The sequence below is a fragment of the Miniopterus schreibersii genome (genome assembly GCF_964146895.1).
Source record: "Miniopterus schreibersii genome assembly, chromosome: 3".
NCBI lineage: Eukaryota > Metazoa > Chordata > Mammalia > Chiroptera > Miniopteridae > Miniopterus > Miniopterus schreibersii.
The window spans coordinates 9,583,174-9,602,088 of record NC_138103.1 but is presented as its reverse complement, the minus strand read 5'-3'; the positions used below and the strand labels follow the sequence as shown (position 1 = coordinate 9,602,088).

General features: G+C 50.7%; 1 protein-coding gene across 5 annotated transcripts in view; it reads left to right on the top strand.

The window, feature by feature from the left end:
- The window catches only part of LMF1 (lipase maturation factor 1), a 126,654-nt gene that overhangs the window by 102,196 nt on the left and 5,543 nt on the right, over positions 1–18,915 (top strand). For 3 of the 5 annotated variants that reach the window (XM_081131608.1, XM_081131612.1, XM_081131611.1), the window contains one exon: positions 115–1,082. In XM_081131608.1, the coding sequence (XP_080987734.1) occupies positions 115–289 (175 nt within the window). In that variant the 3' untranslated portion in view covers positions 290–1,082. Of the gene's footprint in view, positions 1–114; positions 1,084–18,915 lie in introns of those variants that run through there. The other 2 variants (XM_081131609.1, XM_081131610.1) reach the window with 2 other exon arrangements.

Genomic DNA, 18,915 nt, shown 5'->3' with positions numbered 1-18,915 from the left:
CCACCAAGGAGCGCCTGAACAGACACACGGCCCCTCTGAATGCAAACCTGAGACGCTGAGCCCTGGGGCCCCCTGAGAGGCTGCTGCTCTGGGCTGACGCACCCCTCCCTGCAGGTGGGTCAGGGCGGAGCACTACAAGTACAAGTTCAGCCGCCCTGGGGGCCTGCACGCCGCAGATGGCAAGTGGTGGATCCGGAAGAGGATTGGCCCCTACTTCCCCCCACTCAGCCTTCCGGACCTGAAGGACTACTTTAAGTCACGGGAGTGGCCGTACCCAGAACCAAAATAGAGGGGCCCAGGACCTGTGCGCTGAGAAATAAAATGGGAAGGTATTGCTACCCCTGCACCCAGCATCCAGGAAAGCAAGCCGGGGGGGCATGGGGGTCTGCTGGAGTCTGGGTGGCCATCTGTGCTTTCCTCATTTCCCACAATGGGACCCAGGCAACTCAGCCCTCTGCTCTACCTCACCCCTGGACATCTGCCTTGTCACCGGACTCCCCAGACACGGGTGTCTCAAGAGAGCCCTGGTTGATCCGGGACCACTAGCACCTACTACACTGAGCCTCAGTTCCTACCATTGGTCATGGCCTGGCCAGGGGGGTCCTTGGCACCTGGGGTGCTGGTCCACAGCCAGGCCCTTACCCTCCAGCAGCCAAGCCCGTTGTATACCTGGCATGGCTGTGAGGAAGCCCTTACTCCCTGCCTCTCCTCTGCACCCGCAGGCTTGGCTCCCACCACATCCAGGACAGGGACTCAGGGAGAAGCCAAGGCTCCCAATCCCCCACTCATGTCCACCCCCTCAGAACCGCCGCAAACCCTACACACACCCCTCCACCTGGCCTGGGCCCTGCTCTCCTCCCCAGTGACCAGCCATTTGTCCCCTCTTGAGCACAGTGTGTCCTCATGCTCCTCTGTGACCACGTGTCCTCCCCCTCAGTCACACATCATGGAGCCTCCTGCTCCCTGACCTGCGGGTGAGGGGACAGCAGAGTGGTCAGCCCCAGCCTGGGTGCTGGGGTGGAAGGGGTCCCCACGGTGGCAGTTTTGAGGCCCAGTTGTTAGAAGTTAAAGTAGATTAATTCTGTTTTGCTTGGCAATCCTTGGGCCCCACTGCAGAGAACTGGGTGCAGCCCAGAAGCTTCACTGGAGTGTGAGTGAGCAGGGAGGGTTCTGCCAGGAAATAAGCCAGCACCCGGCGGTGCCGCCCCGCCTGCCCAGCCAGGCTGAGGGACCCTGGGCAGTTGGATCCAGCCCCACCCAGGGGACAGCGGCCAGGGGGTGCCGGGCTGCCCTCCCTTCTCCCTGGCCTGGCAAATGCTGGTGGGGGTGGCCACCCATCCCTTCCTCTTGCCCCACCCCCAACAGCCCAGGGCACCTGGCCATACTGTGGAGAGCCCCGGAGAGGTGGTTCAGGCCAAGAGGCTGGGACGAGGTGGGTACAAGTGCAGGTCTGTGTGGAGCAGCCCCCTACCCGCCTGGGGGGCCAGCCCAGGTGCCAACAGAAAGGCCGTGTTCCTGCTCACAGGGAAACAGGCGCCCTGTGTCTGTAGCAGGACAGACAGGGCCTCAGACAAGGAGCCTGGAGCCAGCAAGTCTGCCTGCGGCAGCCAACCACCAGCCACTGCCTGGGCAGCCCTTCCTGGGGGGCCGCCCTGGGGGCTCTGCCAATGGGTGGGGGCACCAGGGGGCCTGAGGAGACCCTGCACCTTGGCTCCGGTGGTGTTCCACACCCCTTGCCCAGAACCTCGGGTGTCCTCCCTGCCAGGAGTCATGGTGGCTCCCCACACACACACCCCCAACCCTTTTCACACACACCCGGGGCTCGCTGCCACCTGGGGCTGGACAGGGGAGGCCCCTGTGACCCAGGACTGCTGACTGTGGACTCCTCTCTGGGCCTTTATCCAGCCATGCCCCCCAAGCCTCCAGGACACCCTAAGCCTCTCCTCCTTCCAGAGGCTCGTGTGTCCCCCGATGCCCACCAGTCTTTCAGCAGCCTCTGGAGCCTCTCCTGAAGCCACTCCCTCCCATCAAAGGGGGTCCCACTGAACGCTTCCTTCACTCACAACCCTCTTACAGCCCCACCTCCCTGAGTGTGAACCTAAGGTCACAGCCCATCTCCCCAGCCACACCCCCATCCCTTCCATTCCTCATACCCACCAGCAGGTCAGGCCTTGGGGACCCACTCTGCCTTCTCTGGACCCCAGGCTGCTCCAGATTTTGCTCTAGGGTGATGGGGATCTAGTCCTGGCCCCCCAGTGCCAAGTGGCACCCGATACAGGTCTGCTGGGTAAACCGTCCACCTAATGACAGAAAAAGGCTCTGCCTGACACTGCCCTCTCTCCAGCTCATGAAAATCTGCTGTTTCTGATTCAGCCCAAGAGACACTTCTAGAGGGGAGAGGGTGTTCAGGGACATGAGGCAGGGGGCATTAGCCCACCTTCTCTCCAGACAGCTGAGCCTGAGAGAATGGGGCACATTCTTCCGCCCTCGCTCTCCCCTCCCAAAACCGTCCACCTGGGGTTGAGGGGCCTGTGAGATCTCTCTTACCCACCTGATAGGGACACACAGCACCTGCTGGAAACTGAATGTGCATCAGACTCAGGTGAACATGCTAGAGTTGCCACAGGAAGGACCACCTGCGCCCCTGCCTCCTCCCAGGGATGTGAGACTTGGTACTCTAGACACCAAGATACCATCCACCAGACAGTGGCTGTGCTCAGATGACCCAGGGCCTGGCTTTTGGCCCCATCCAGAGCAGCAGGCTTAGCCAGGGGCCTTGTCCAGGGAGGACTCACACCCTGCCTCCCCCTTGCTCTAGCCAACAGGCGAGGGGCAAAGGGCAGAGCTCCCATTGCACATGAGGCAGGATGTGTGTGAGCCTTCATCAAGCCAAAGGGGTCCTTGGGGTCTTATTTGCTGAGATGGTTTTCCACTCAAAGTGCATTTTTGGCACCTGCTAAGGCCAAGCACATGCTCCTCTCAGCCGCACTCAGATGAGACATTCATCCTCAGGGATTCAGTTCCAACACCACTAGGTAAGGCAGAACTCAATATATCAACAAATCAGCCCTTAAAACTCTAAAGTAATCAACAAAATTGTGAACCTTTAGCTTAACTGACAGAGAAGATGCAAATAACTAAAATTTTTTGAAAGGGCATCACTGCCGGCCTTACAGAAATAAAAATATAACAGTACTATAAACAAGTATATGCCAACAAACTAGGTAACCTAGATGAAATGGACAAATTCCTAAACACACACAAACTACTAAAAGTGACTCAGGAAGAAGTAGAAATTTTGAAAGGATCTATAACAAGTAAAGAGAGTGAATCAGGCATCAAAAACCTCCCAACAGCCTAGCCAGGCGTGGCTCAGTGGTTGAACATCAACCTAGGATCCAGGTGATCGGGGTTCGATTCCCGGTCAGGGCACATGCCGGGTTGCGGGCTCGATCCCCAGTTGGGGGCGTGCAGGAGGCAGCCGATCAATGACTCTCTCATCACTGATGTTTCTACCTCTCTCCCTCTCCTTTTCTCTCCCTGAAATCAATAAAGATACATTTTTTTTAAAAAAAACCTCCCAAAAGAGAAAAAGATACTGGGCCAGAAGGCTTCATTACTGAACTCTCTCAATTTAAAGAATTAATACCAATCCTTCTCACACTCTTCCAAAAACATACAAGAGGAGGGAACACCTAGCTCATCCTGTGAGGCATGCATTACCCTGATGACTCCAGACAAAGACCAGTATCCTCTGTGAATATAGATGCAAAAATTCTCGAAAGGACTAGCAGAACAAATCCAACAACATATTAAAAGGGTCATACACCATGACACAGGCGGGTTCTCCTGGGAATGTCAGAGCGGTTCAACATGAGATCAGTTGACGCAATACACCGCGTTAACAGAACGCAGAGGGGGGAGCCACACGACCACCTCGATGGATGCAAAAGCATTTGACAAGATCCAATACCTTTCACAATAAAAATCACTCCAAAAACTAGGAATAGAAGGGAACTTCCTCGACATAAAAGGCATTTATGAAAAACCCACAGCTAACATCATACTCAACGGCGAAAGACTGAAAACTTTCCCCTAAGAACAGGACCAAGACAAGGATGCCTGTTTTTACCACTGCTGCTCACCAGAAGTAAAACTCTATTCACAGGTGACATGATCCTATATACAGTCCTTACTGCGTAACAATGGGGACAGTTTCTGAGAAATGAGTCATTAGGCAGTTTTGTTGTTACATGGACGTCTCAGAGCGCACTTACACAAACCTGATGGCACAGCCGACTGCACCTAGGCTGCGTGGTACAGCCTGCTGCCCCTGGGCTACAAGCCTGTATAGCATGTTAGTGTACAAAGCGACCAGAGATTAAACCAAGCTCAGGAGAAAATGATGCAGTCTAGAGACCAGCAAACACAAGATGTATGAGGCATACTGTTGTCCAGATGTATGAGCCAACTTTTTATGTCAAAAGTATACATTCTAAAGTAATGATAAAATGTGTAGTATCGCAAATACATAAACCAAGAAGAGTCGTTTATTATTATCATCAAGTGTTACGTACTTGACATAGTTGTATCTATTCTTTTATATGCCTGTCATCGCAGGTGTGTTTACACAGCATCACCACAAGCACTGAGGACTGAGTTGCACTGTGACATCACCAGGTGGTAGGAATTTTTCAGCTTCATTATAAACTTTCGGGACCACCATTGTATATGCAGTCTATGGTTGACTGAACCGTCATTGTGTGGCACATGACTGTATAGGAAAGTCCAGTGATCCACAAAAACACTGCTGTTGTTAATAAACTAATTCATCAAAGTTGCAGGGTACAAGATTAACACAAAAATCAGACGTGTTTCTATACATCAGCAATGAGCAATCAGAAAAAGAAACTAAGGAAACAATTCCATTCACAACAGCATCCAAAAGAACCAAATACCTAGGAATAAATCTAACCAAGGAGGTGAAAGACCTGTACTCTTAAAAACTATAAAACATGCCCGGCCGGTCGTGGCTCAGCTGTTGAGCATCTACTTGGAATCCAGGCGATCAGGGTTAGATTCCCAGTCAGGGCATATGCCCGGGTTACAGGCCCGATCAATGACTCTCTCATCATTGATGTTTCTATCTCTCTCTCTCCCCCTCTCTTTTCCTCTCTCTGAAATCAATAAAGATAGATTAAAAAAAAAAACAAACTATAAAACATTGCAAAAAGAAGTTAAAGACAAACTAAATGGAAAAGCATTTGTGTTCATGGGTTGGATGACTTAATACTCTTAAGATAACAATACTATCCAAAGTGACCCACAAAGTCAATGAAATCTTTAACAAAATTCCAATGGCCTTTTTTTGTAGAAATATAGCAGCCAATCTTCAAATTCATATGGAATTGCAAGAGGCCCCCAAATAATGAAAATTATCTAGAAAACAGAAAGTTGAAGGGCTCACACTTTCAGATTTTAAAACTTAGTACAAAGCTACAGTAATCAAAACTGTGGTAGTGGCATAAGGATAGACATACAGACCAATGGAATAGAATGGAGAGCCTAGAAATAAACCCTCACACATACGGTCAAATGATTTCTGACAAGGGTGCCAAGACAATTCAGTGGAGAAAGCAGTCTTTTTAACAAATGATGCTGGGAAGAACAATGGATCTAAACACTAAAGAATTAAGTTGGACCCTTACCTCACACCATATTCAAAAATTAACTCAAAATGGATAAAAGACTAAACATAAGAGCTAACATTATTAAAACTCTTAGAAGAAAAGAGGTAAATCTTCATGACCTTGGATTTGGCAATAAATTTTTAGATATGACACTAAAGGCAGAAGCAACAAAAGAAAAATTAGACTTCATAAAAATTTAAAATTTCTTGGGCATCTAAGAATGTTACAAAGAAAGTGAAAAGACAACCAACAGAACAGGAGAAAATATTTGCAAGTCATATATCTGATAAAATTCTAGTGTCCACAGTATACAAGGAACTCTTACAGCTAAGCAACAAAAAGACAAACACTGCAATATAAAAGGACTTGAATAGACATTTCTCCAAGGAAGATATACAAATGGCCAACAAGCACATGAAAAGATGCTCAACATCCTTAGTCGTTAGGGAGAGGCGCATGAAAACCACAGTGAGTTACCACTTCACACCCACCAGGATGGCTGTAATTTTTTAAATAGTGTGTAACAAGTGCTGGTGAGGACATGGAGAAATTGGAGCCTTTGTACATTGCAGGTGGGAAGGCAAAATGGTGCAGCTACTGTGAAAAAGTCTGGCAGTTCCTCAGAAAGTTAAACAGAATTAGCATACAATCCAGCAATTCCACTTTTCGGTACATATCAAAAAAATTGGGAAGGAAAAACCCAGATGGCGACTAGGTAACAGGTGCACCTGCTGCCTCCCACAACCACATCAAAATTACAACTAAAATACAGAACCACCATCACTCAGAGCCTCCTGAAATCTGGCTGAACAGAAGCCCCACAACCAGAGACCTGAAGAAGCATCAAGACAGGGAGGAGGGGCGGAGACTCGGGTGGATCCGGGCTGGATCAGTGACTCACCACGGGCCCACATTCAGTGCCGCCGGTTAAACCCAGGAGGGAATCACTGCGGCGGAGTTTTCCCGGAGAAGGGAGGGGTCCCAGCCCCACAGCAGGCCCCCAGTCCAGGGCTCCAGGCCAGGAAGAGACGTCCCCACAACTCTGGGCTGTGAAACCAGTGGGGACTGTGGCTGAGGGTGGAGGAGGCTGCGGGAGCCCCAGTGGCTCCTCTTAAAGGGCCTGCGCACGGACTCACTCAGACGCTCCCTCTGAGCCCAGCGCCGGGCAGCAGCTGGAAAGGACCTGGGATACTGGAGAGGAACTAACCTGCCTGAAATCTGGGCGAGAGGTGGAGGAGCAGCTTCCTCCCAGGCAGAAGGGCTGGCAGAGGCCATGGCTCCTTTGGCGAGCCTCCCTGCACACAGCCGGCAGGCAGGCGCCATATTTGAATCGCCAGCACCTGACTGGAACCGTTGGCCCCGCCCCGTGATTCCCGGAGGCCCCGCCCCTCCCCACCTGCAGCTCATCCAGGCCATTTTCAGGGGCTTTTCTGTACAAGTGGTCTCTCAAGCCTCATGCTTAGGACTTTCCTAAAATCTCTCAAGCAGCAGCTGCCCCATATGGCTTGATAAGTGGCCCCAGGCCTGGCACTAGCTGCAGCCTGCATTGGCTCATAGCTTGGCCTCTCCTGGACACCTCCAAGCCCAGCACAAGTAGCAGCCAACTATGGTTTGCTGTGTAGCTCATGCTGGGTGGCCCTGGGCAAGGCACTGGCACAGGCTGACTCTGCACCTCCCGGGAGGCCCCAGAGACAGTGCACCTGGTGGTCAGACTCGACCACACTGGATTACAACCCTACCACAGCCACGAGTGAGACACTCAAGGGGCGCACTTGGTGAACACCAAAGCTCCACTGAAGTAAATCCTGCTCCATAGGGGTGTCTCCAGCACAGCAGCTCTTTGGCTGTAGCTACAGCTGCTCCTCACAGCTGATTGGCCTGGGGGTCAGTTCCTCCCAGCAACGACAACAGCAACCAAGGCTCAACTACAACAGGACAGTGCACACAGCCCACACAGGGGAGCACCTAGAAGGCCCAGCTCAGGTGACTGGGGAAGCTGAGCCACTGGACCCTACAGGACACCTACTACACAAAGCCACTCTACAAATTCCAGGAGACTTAGCAGCTCTGCCTAATACACAAAAACAAACACCTAGAAGCAGCCAAAATGCAGAGGCAAAGAAACATGTCACAAAGGAAAGAACAGAAGAAATCTCTAGAAGAGGAACTAAATGAAATAGATCCAAGCAAGCTAACAGATACAGAGTTCAGAATTTTGGTTATAAGGATGTTTAAGCAGATGGGTAGGGAAATAACTGAGAAAATTGATAACATAATAAAGTACCAAATTGAAATGAAGGCTACAGGAACTGAAATGAAGAATAATTTACAGGGAATCAACAGTAGAGTAGAGGATGCTGAGAATCAAATCAGCAATTTGGAACATGAGGAAACAAAAAACACCCAACCAGAAGAGCAAAAAGAAAAAAGAATCCAGAAATATGAAAATAGTATAAGGAGCCTCTGGAACAACTTCAAGAGGCCCAACATGCGTATTATTGGGGTGCCAGAAGGGGAAGAAAGAGACCAAGAAATTGAAAACCTATTTGAAAAAATAATGACAGAAAACTTTTCCTACCTGGGGAAAGAAATCGACTTTCAAGTCTAGGACGTGCAGAGGGTCCCAAAGCAGAGGAACCCAAAGAGGCCCACAGCAAGACACATCATAATTAAAATGCCAAAGGTAAAAGACAAAGAGAGAATCTTAAAAGCAGCAAGAGAAAAGCAATTAGTTACCTACAAGGGAGCACCCATAAGACTGTCAGCTGATTTCTCAACAGAAACCTTGCAGGCCAGAAGGGAGTGGCAAGAAATATTCAAAGTGATGAAAAACATGGAACTACAACGAAGATTGCTCTACCCAGCAAAGCTATCATTTAGAATAGAAGGTCAGATAAAGAGCTTCACAGATAAGAAAAAGCTAAAGGAATTCATCAACACCAGACCAGCACTACAGGAAAAGTTGAAGGTCTTCTTTAAGAAGAAGCTAATGAACAAAAGAATCTGATGAACTAAATAGATCCAGAGACACTGACACATGCAACAGACGATCATATTTCAGAGGAAAGAGGGAAGGGGGGTGGAGGGTGGGAAGAGATTAACCAAAGAAGTTATATGCATATATGCATAACCCATGGACACAGTCAATAACAGGGTGAAGGCCTGGTGATGGGGTGGGAGTGAAGTGGAGGGGGTCAGTTGCAGGGTAATATGGTATACCTGTAATACTCTCAACAATAAAGATAAATTTAAAAAGTGAAAGAAAAAAAAAATTGAAAACGGCGACTCAAGCAGATACTTGCTCGCAGCAGCATTATTCATAGTAGCCAAAAGTTGGAAACAACCCAAATGTCCACCAACAGATGAATGGATAAACAGAATGCGATCTATCCATGCAATGGATATATTATTCATCCATAAAAAGGAATGAAATACTGACACATGCTACAACGTGGGCAAACCTTGTAAACATTAGACTCAGTAAAAGATGCCAGTCATGAAAGGTCACCTATTATATGATTCCATTTACATGAAATATCTAGAATAGATAAATCCATAAAGATGGAAAGAAGATTGGTGATTGCCAGAGGCTGGGGAAGGGGAGAATGAGGAGTGACTGCTAATGGGCATGGGGTTTCCTTTGGAGGGGATGAAATATTTTGGAACTAGGTAGAGGTGATGATTGTACAACACTGTGATATACTAAGTGATGCTGATTATTCACTTTTTAAATGGTTAATTGTATGTTAATGGCAACTTTGAAAAGTGAAAGGGAAAAATAACAAAAAAGAAGGAATAAGCTGGTGCACGAAAAGGAGATGCTGAAAGCCAGAATGTGGCACCCCAGGCTTGAGGGAAGAGGTACCTTGTCCTTATGACTCTGGATAAACCCTGATTGGTAGTGGGGGTTTTTTTAATTTCTGTGATTGAAGTACTCCCACTGAGTCCAAAGACCTTTACATAAAAACTAGAACACTTTCAGGGCCAAAACATTGAGAACATAATCAATGAAACTCAATCTGGTTCTTTGAAAATATCAGTAAAATGGGTACATCTCCAGCTACAATGATCAAGCAAAAAGGAAAGAAAACAAATTACCAATATTGAGAAGGGAAGAGAGAGCATCACTACAGATCCTATCAACACTGAAAGGATAGAGACTATTATGAACAACAATTCTAATAGATTCTACATCCTAGTTGGAAAAAAAAAAAAATCCATGAAAGACACAAATTACTAAAACTGACTCATGAAGAGAGAGAAAACCCAACTAGCCCCATAACAATTAAAGAAATTGAATTCACAATTTAAAACCTCACAAAGAAAATTTCAGGCCAAAGCTTGATTGGCGAGTTCTAGCCAACATTTAATGAAGAAATTACATCACCCTATACAAACTTTCAGAAAATGGAGGAGGAAACCTCATGCATTACTGGTCAGAATATAAATAAAGGTATAACACTGGAAAACAGTTTGGCATTTCTGAAAACATTAAGCATGTACTACCATTCAACCCAGCCATTTCTCCTCTATCTACCCGACAGAAATGAAAGCACAGAGACCTGTAAGTAATGTTACTAGCAGAGTTATTCATAAGAGCCAAAAAAAAAGGAACAGTCCAGGAGTCCATCAGCAGGGAAGTGGATGATCCCATTGTATTGTGTCCACACAAAACCCTTAGCAATAAAGAGATCATATTACTGACACATATGTTTGAACCTCAGAAACATGCTTAGCTAATGAATCCAGAGACAAAAGAATACCTACTGTGTGATTCCACTTATATAGAACTCTAGGGAGGGAAATAGTCTTAACTACGGTGATGGAAAACAGGCCAGTGGTTACTTGGGGCCCGTGTTGGGAAGGAATTGACTGGGACGCAGAACAAGGGAATAGTGAGGGGCTGGAAATGTTCTAGATCTCTGTTGCATGGTAGGTACCTTGATGTACACATTTGTCAAAAACCACCAAGCTGTACACTTAAAATAGGTGCATTTTACTTTATATAAATTACAACTGACTCTGGATAAAGCCCTGATTTGTAGTGTTTTTAATTTCTATGATGGAAGTACTCCCACTGAGTCTGATTTCAAGCTACAGAGTGTCATCACTCAGCACAGAGCTGGAAAGGATTGAGTGGCTGGATCTTGTGCAGGGGAGCAAACCAGCACCAGCACTTACACCTTAATCAAGCTGATTTTGAAAACAAAAGAAAAACACTGAAATATCACTACTCAAGGCTGAAACAAGTAAGACTGGCAATGCCAGTGCTGACAATATGGAGGGCAGTGGAAGTGCTGGTCAGAGTCTAAGTTGGCAGCATCTACCAAACTGTAAATGCCCAGGACGCAGCAGCCCAACCCTGGATGTGTGCACAGCACAAGCAGGGACAGATGTCCCCAGGAGGCACGTGCTAAAGTTACAGCAGCCTGTTCATAAGAGACAAAAGCAGCAAACAACCCAAAGTCCATCAAGAGTAGGATGGACAGTCCAGCTGGTGTTGCTCAGTGGGTGAGCGTCAACCTAGGACCCAAGAGTTCACCAGTTCAGTTCCTGGTCAGGGCACATGCCTGGGTTGTGAGCTTGACCCCCAGTGGGGGCGTGCAGGAGGCAGCTGATTGACAATGTTTCTCTCTCTCTCATCAATGTTTCCATCCCTCCCTCTCCCTCCCTCTCTCTCTAAAAATCAATAAAAACATTTTTTTAAAAAATAAAAAAGTAGGATGGACAGATGATGTTTATGCGCTTACTTGATGGAATCCTTTCAGCCAAGAGAATCAACAACCTAGAACCATGTAGAAAATGGGGTGAATGTCCCAGACGTGCCACTGAGCAAAAGGTGAGACGCAGTAGAGATCAAATTATTGACACATACAAGGACATGTGCATGCCATGTGGTGTCACTCATCACCTAACACAGACATGCAGGGCCAGACTGGTGCTGCAGACCAGGGTCATGGTCCTGTTGGGGGCACACAAGGGACCACGAGGTTCGAGTTGTTGAGCTGGTGGCAGTCACACTGACGTTTACTTTGTGAACATTTTCTGAGCTCACACACTTTGTGGACCTTTTTGTATGTGTTCTAATTCACAAAGAAAATATTTTAAAACAGAAAGACCTGCTTTCATTATCGAATATTCCATCCCACTTCGTCTCCGGTGTGTTCTAAAGAGCCTTGAGCCGGGTCTGCCTTCACGGGCATGTGTAGGAAGTGTCAGCAGGCAGGCCTGTGTCCACTGCGACCCTTGATGCGACCAGATTTCACCCAGCTTAACTGTGTTTTGACTGACTGCATTTTTCCTTTGCTTGTCACCCCTTCCTACCCTCCCTTCTTACTCTTCAGAAATGTTTTCTGTTCCCTAAGTTTTTGTGGCCAGGTGGGGACTCAGGCGGGGCCTCGGGAAGCCCCCGACGCCCCTTCCCAGGGCACCTGGTTGGGCTGTGAGTGTAGCTTCTAAAGTCGTTTGGACCCAGAAACGTGAGCAGGCTTCCCAAAGCCTCACTAGACCGGGAAGGGACGGAGGTGGCCCCACTCACCGCCACCACCACCTGTAGGGACACCTATTTCAAGGCTGGAAACCATGAAAGCCGTGACGGGCAAAGTCAATAAGACAAGATGATGCCTCTCTCCTCTCCTCGTCTCCTGTTGGGGAAAACCAACTCCATTTGTCCTCAGGGAGGGTCGTCCGCAAGTCACCTCCTCCTTGCGCTGGCTCTGGCCAGGCGCTGCACCTGGGCCACGAGGGCATTCAGCGCCAGCCCGCAGCTGCAGGCCTTTCAGTGGTGGGCACGCATTTGCATCTCAATAACCCCTGATTAATATTTAAGGAGCCAGCTGTCTGAGCCACATGAAAAAAATGGGGAAAAAACACGCCTTGTTCCTTTAAGGGGTGGGCTCCAGGCTCTTCATCAAGTGGCCTCATCGCCCCACTCGCTTTCACACACAATTCTTCTGGATGAAAAAAAAATATGAAGCGCCATTAGCAAGTTATCAGGGACCAACTGTGTCCCCATCAATGCCCCTCAGTCCATTGTGGCCGCCGTGCAGCTGCAGGGCTGGCGCCGAGCAAGCCGCCGGGCTGGGCTCCATCCCTCTGTCTGTCCTGTCATCGGGCACTGCATCCACTGTGCCCTTTCCCTGAGCCATCAAACGGAAGTGGATACCACGTTCAGAGCTCACACACAGGCCCGAGGGGACGGTCCCCAGCCAACACCCCCCACCCCACCCTCAGAGAGTCACAGGCCCCATCACTGTTTCCCTCCTGGATGGCTGCACAGCCCCCAGGGGTCCCAGTCCTCTCCCAGCCTGTCCTAGGCTGGCTACTCTGGGGAGGACGGGTGGTTCTTGTCAATCACGTCAGGCCACCTTCACTGACCACCACCCCTGGCAGGGTGACTCCTCTCCTCCCCTGGGTCTCAGCTCACAGGTCCACCGGAAAGGCCTTCCCTGGCCACCCCAGGGCATCCTCCCACTGCACTTCTCTGGGCAGGTGTCACTGGGGCCTGGTGCTTCCTGCTGCCTCCGTCCCCTCATAGAGGCATCAGCTCCACCAGGGAGGGCCTGTGGGTCAGCTGTAGTGGGTAGAATAGTCTCCTCCCAAATTCACATCCACCCAGAACCTCATAACATGACCCTTGGAAACAGGGTCTTTGCAGATATAATTAGGAGGTCATGCTGGATAAGGGCGGGCCCTAAATCCAATGTCTGGTATCCTTATTATAAGAGGAGACCCAGAGGCACCAGGAAAAGCCATGTGACAGCAGGCAGAGACTGGGGTGATACAGCCACAACCCAAGAGATGCAGAGCCACCAGGAGCTGGAAAGGGCAGAAAGGGCCCTCCCCCTGGAGCCTCGGATGGAGCAAGGCCCTGAGACACCTTGACCACAGACCTCCGGCCTCCGGGCAGTGAGGATGCATTCCTGTTGCCCTCAGCAGCTGGGCGTGGTCCTATGCTACTGAGGCCCCCTGACCCGCTCACCCCACAGGAGTGGGACCGCGACTGTGGATGCGGGAGAGCCTTGCATACCCGTTTCTGGCTATAAAGTGTGTGACCCAAGGCAGACACCCTCCTCTCCGACCTGGGGGGCAGGTAGCTGGGTGCCTCCCGGGGCAGTGCCCCTCCGAGAGGATCAGGAGCACAAGGCAGCAGGACCCTGTCAACCCACACAGCACCCCTAAGCACTGTCTGAACCCTTGATGCCCACCTGACCCTGGGAGTCCTTGCCACCGTCTGAGCCCTTCACGCCCAACCAGCGCCACTGGGAGCTCTGGCGCCTGCCCAGGGCATATTGTCCTCAATATGCATGGATTGCTGCTATAATAAGTCCCTAGAGGAGGGTGGGCACTGAAGGCCTAAGGGACCAGCCTCTACCTGGGAGGAGAGGGTCCCAGGCCCCCACGCCTCCCTGCCCAGGTCCTATGCTCACGGACAGCAGGACAAAGGGCAGGTCTAGAGAAAGGATTTCATTAAATCTTCCCCAGAGAGCACGGCTGCAGAGAGCCTGGGGACAGTCTCTTTTCAGGTTCAAATGCAGCTTCCAAGGAAGGTCAGGCATCCCAGAGGTAGGGGTACCCTCAGCCAGTTTGGCAGCTAAGCCCACAGTCTCACAGACCTGTCCCCACATCCTGAGGATGCCTGGCAGCGCTGTGTCCACCAGCCCCTCTCAGGAGCCAAAATGGCACCAGGAGGACACCATCTGGCTGCAGGGTCCCCAGCCCCCTGCTCAGAGCTGTGGCAGGTCCTGCAGGAGCCCCTACCCCATCTGGGGCTGCACTGACTGGCCCACCCAGGGCAGCTGTTACAGCAATGAACCCAGGCAGGAGCCCAAGGCCCCCAGTGCATGCAGCCCACTGGCTCATTCAACATTTGCTGGTGTCACAGGCTCTTGGCTGGTGGGGCACAGTTACCAAGGGGGACTCCCCTCTATTGTCCTTGAAAGATGGGGCTGAAATAGTGGCAAAGCCTGGAGGGCCTCCAAGTAGAGGCACAGCTCTGAAGGCCTTGAGGCAGCTCCACCAGCTGACCCCACTGAGTCATTTCAGTTTAGTATTCCCCTCCTCTCGTCCCCCAAGCTGGTGCAGGGTACCCAGAGGGACTCTGAGCCTTCCTGGGTCAGCTCTCCCCAGCCCTACCTTGCCCCACAGGCCAAGGGGGCAGAGCTGCCATGAGAGCAGGTGTTGGCCATTTGGACCATAGGGTGCCTCCTCCACCTGGACCAAAGGTGGCATACACCTTTCTGGGGGCCAGGGTCTCTGGCTCAGGTCCCGAGGGAGTAAGATGTAAATAGAACATGTCTTCCCCAAGCAGATTTGCGGGGAGGTGGGAGAGCGAGACAACCTGGCACGCAGCTGCCCTTCTGTCGGGGGCAAGCCCAGCAGGAGAGGGTTAAACTCAGTGAGAGGGACAACGCCCCACCCCAGGGCCAGGGACAGCTGGCCCATCACCTGTCAGGGCTCAGGCACCACAGCTGTGCCGACAGCAAGAGCCCAGACTCTGATCCAGGAGAACAAAGTGCCCACACTGTGCTCAGAATTCCAGTCGGTGCCACACACTGCTGGCAAGAGCCGAAGGCAGGCCTCTGGGGCAGCACGGCTGGCAGCACCCACCCGGGGCCGGGGCAGACACCAGGAGCGCCTATGGGCCCCCACACAAGATGAGGACTCTGAGCCCAGGTCCCTGGGGTAAGCATAAGATACAGCAGCTCTGTCCCTCCGAGAGGCGCCTGGAGACCCCACTGCTAAGCCAAGCGCAGTCTCTGCCACTCCAGTGAAAACAGAGGAAGATGGACTGATGCGCACCCATCAGCACTGAGCTGGTGAGGCCAGCCGTGGGGTGGAAACCTGAGCCCTCCTCAGATGGGGCCGGGAGCAAAGGGACGTTGTAGAATGACCCGCCTGCCTGATGATCCTGTAGCCAGGACCAGTGAGTTGCCCTGTGGGCTCAGAAAGCTGCCAGCTCTGCCGTTTCGGGGCCTGTGGGTCCAAATTGTGGCCAGGAAGGAAAGGCACCCCATTCCAACATAGCGGTGTGCACTCCACAGCTGGGGCCGCACCAAAGAGTAGCCCTTGGGATTGGGCAGCAGGGGAGGCCACTGCCAGAGACCTGTCAAGGTGGGCTCAGTAGTGCACCCCAAACAGTGTGTCCATGTCCTGATTCCCAGAACCTGTGGATATGACCTCACTTGGAAAAAGGGTCTTTGCATTTTGATTTAATTAAGATCTCAAGATGAGATCATCCTGGCTTACCAGGATAGGTCCTAAGTCCAATGACAAGTGTCCTGCAAGAGACCAAAGAGGAGAGATACAGACAGAGGAGAAGCCACGTGGAGATGGAGGCAGAGAAGGAAGGGATGCAGCCACAACCCAAGGGATGCCTGAAGCTACTGGAAGCTGGGAGAGGCCAGATGGAGCCACCTCAGAGCTTCTGGTGCGAGACAGCCCTGGACACCTTGATCTCAGACGTCTGGCTCCAAATGGGAGAAAATAAGTTTTGATTGTTTTAAGCTACCCAATAATGCCAATTTGTTACAGTGGTCACAGGATGCAGCGCGCTCACCATCCCACCATGGTGTGGATGTAATGGGAGTGGCTCCATCTCCCTGGGCTTCCTCTGACTCCTCTGGTCAGCCTGGAGGTGCAGCTGCTCCTCACAGCCCCATCAAGGCTCACTCTAGGCCTCTGGCTGCACTGGATACCCCCAAAGTCAGGCACAGAGACATCTCCCCTTGATAACTCAGAGGAGATGCACCAGTTCCTCAAAAACCACAAACACCCATACTCACCTAAAATGTAGTAGGGACTAAATAGTCCCATAACTATCAAAGACATTGAATTTTTAGTTAAAAATATGGGAGAAATGCCCAGGTCCAGGTGGTTTTACTGGTGATGTCTACCAAACATTTAAAGAAGAAATAACATCAATTCTACCCAACCACTTCCAGAAAGGAGAGGAGGCACAGTCCCCATCCCATTATATCAGGACAGCATTACCCTGAGACCAAAACCAGGAAAAGACCGCACAAAAAACCTACATCCCTCATGAACACAGATGGAAGAGACCTCACAGAACATGAGCAAATGAATCAGCAACATATACAAAGAATTATACGCCACGACCAAGTGGGCTTCACCCAGGAATGTGAGGCTCGTTCAGACTTTCAAAACCAATTCTAAGACTAAATAAGAAAAACCATATGATCATCTCTCTCTCCCCCCCTTCCTTTCCCTCTCAAAATCAATGAAAATATATCCTCATATGAGGGTTTTTTTAAAAGAAAATTATTGAGAGAGAGAAACAAGATGGCGGCATAGGTCACAGCTGCGCCCGCCGCCTCCCGCAACCACATCAAAATTACAACTAAAATACAGAACCACCAGCACGCAGAGCTCCTGAGATCCGGCTGAACAGAAGCCCCACAACCAGGGAGCTGAAGAAGCACCGAGACTGGGAGGAGGGGAGGAGACGCGGGCGGATCGGGGCTGAATCAGAGAATAGGCCTCGGGCCCACACCCGGTGCCGCTGGTTAAGCCCGGGAGGGAATCTCGGCGGTGGGGGTTTCCCGGAGGAGCGAGGGTCCCAGCCCCTAGCCCAGGGCTCCAGGGCCCGGAAGAGATGTCCCCACAACTCGGGGCTGCGAAACCCGAGGGGACTGTCCCTGAGGGTCACGGAGGCTGCGGGAGCCCCAGCAGCTCCTCTAAAGGGCCCGGCACAGACTCACTCGGACGCTCCCTCTGAGCCCAGCGCCGGGCAGCAGCCGGAAAGGACCCGGGACACTCGGGGAGGAACTAACCTGCCTGAGATCCGGGCGAGAGGCGGAGGGGCGGCTTCCTCCCAGGCAGACGGGCTGGCAGAGGCCATTGCTCCTTTGGCGAGTCCTCCCCGCACACAACCGGCAAGAAGGCGCCATGTTTGAATCGCCAGCACCTTTGGCCCCGCCCCGTGATTCCCGGAGGCCCCGCCCCTCCCCACCTGCAGCTCATCCAGGCCATTTCCAGGGGCTTTTCTGTGCAAGTGGCCTCTCAAGCCTCATGCTTAGGACTTCCCTAAAATCTCTCAAACAAGCAGCAGCTGCCCCATACGGCTTGATAAGCGGCCCCAGGCCTGGCACTAGCTGCAGCCTGCACTGGCTCATAGCTTGGCCTCTCCTGCACAACCCCAAGCCCAGCACAAGCAGCAGCCAACTATGGTTTGCTGTGTAGCTCATGCTGGGTGGCCCTGGGCAAGGCACTGGCACAGGCTGACTCTGCACCTCCTGGGAGGCCCCAGAGACAGTGCACCTGGTGGTCAGACTCGACCACACTGGATTACAACCCTACCACGTCCACGAGTGACACTCAAGGGGCTCACTTGGTGAACACCAAAACTCCACTGAAGTAAATCCTTCTCCATAGGGGTGTCTCCAGCACAGCAGCTCTTTGGCTGTAGTTGCAGCTGGTCCTCATAGCCAGTTGGCCAGGGGGTCATTTCCTCCCAGCAATGACAACAGCAACCAAGGCTCAACTACAACAGGACAGTGCACACAGCCCACACAGGAGAGCACCTAGAAGGCCCAGCTCAGGTGACTGGGGAAGCTGAGCCACTGGACCCTACAGGACACCTACTACACAAAGCCACTCTACAAATTCCAGGAGACAGAGCAGCTCTACCTAATACATAGAAACAAACACCTGGAAGCAGCCAAAATGTGGAGGCAAAGAAACATGTCACAAAGAAAAGAACAGAAGAAATCTCTAGAAGAGGAACTAAATGAAATAGATCCAAGCAAGCTAACAGATACAGAGTTCAGAATTTTGGTTATAAGGATGTTTAAGCAGACTGTTAGGGAAATAACTGAGAAAATCAATAACATAATAAAGTACCAATTTGAAATGAAGGCTACAGGAACTGAAATGAAGAATAATTTACAGGAATCAACAGTAGAGTAGAGAACACTGAGAATCAAATCAGCAATTTGGAACATGAGGAAACAAAAAACACCCAACCAGAAGAACAAAAAGAAAAAGGAATCCAGAAATATGAAGATAGCATAAGGAGCCTCTGGAACAACTTCAAGAGGCCCAACATTCATATTATTGGGGTGCCAGAAAGGGAAGAAAGAGACCAAGAAATTGAAAACCTATTTGAAAAAATAATTACAGAAAAACTTCCCCTACCTGGGGAAAGAAATAGACTTACAAGTCTAGGAAGCACAGAGGGTCTCAAACAAGAGGAACCCAAAGAGGC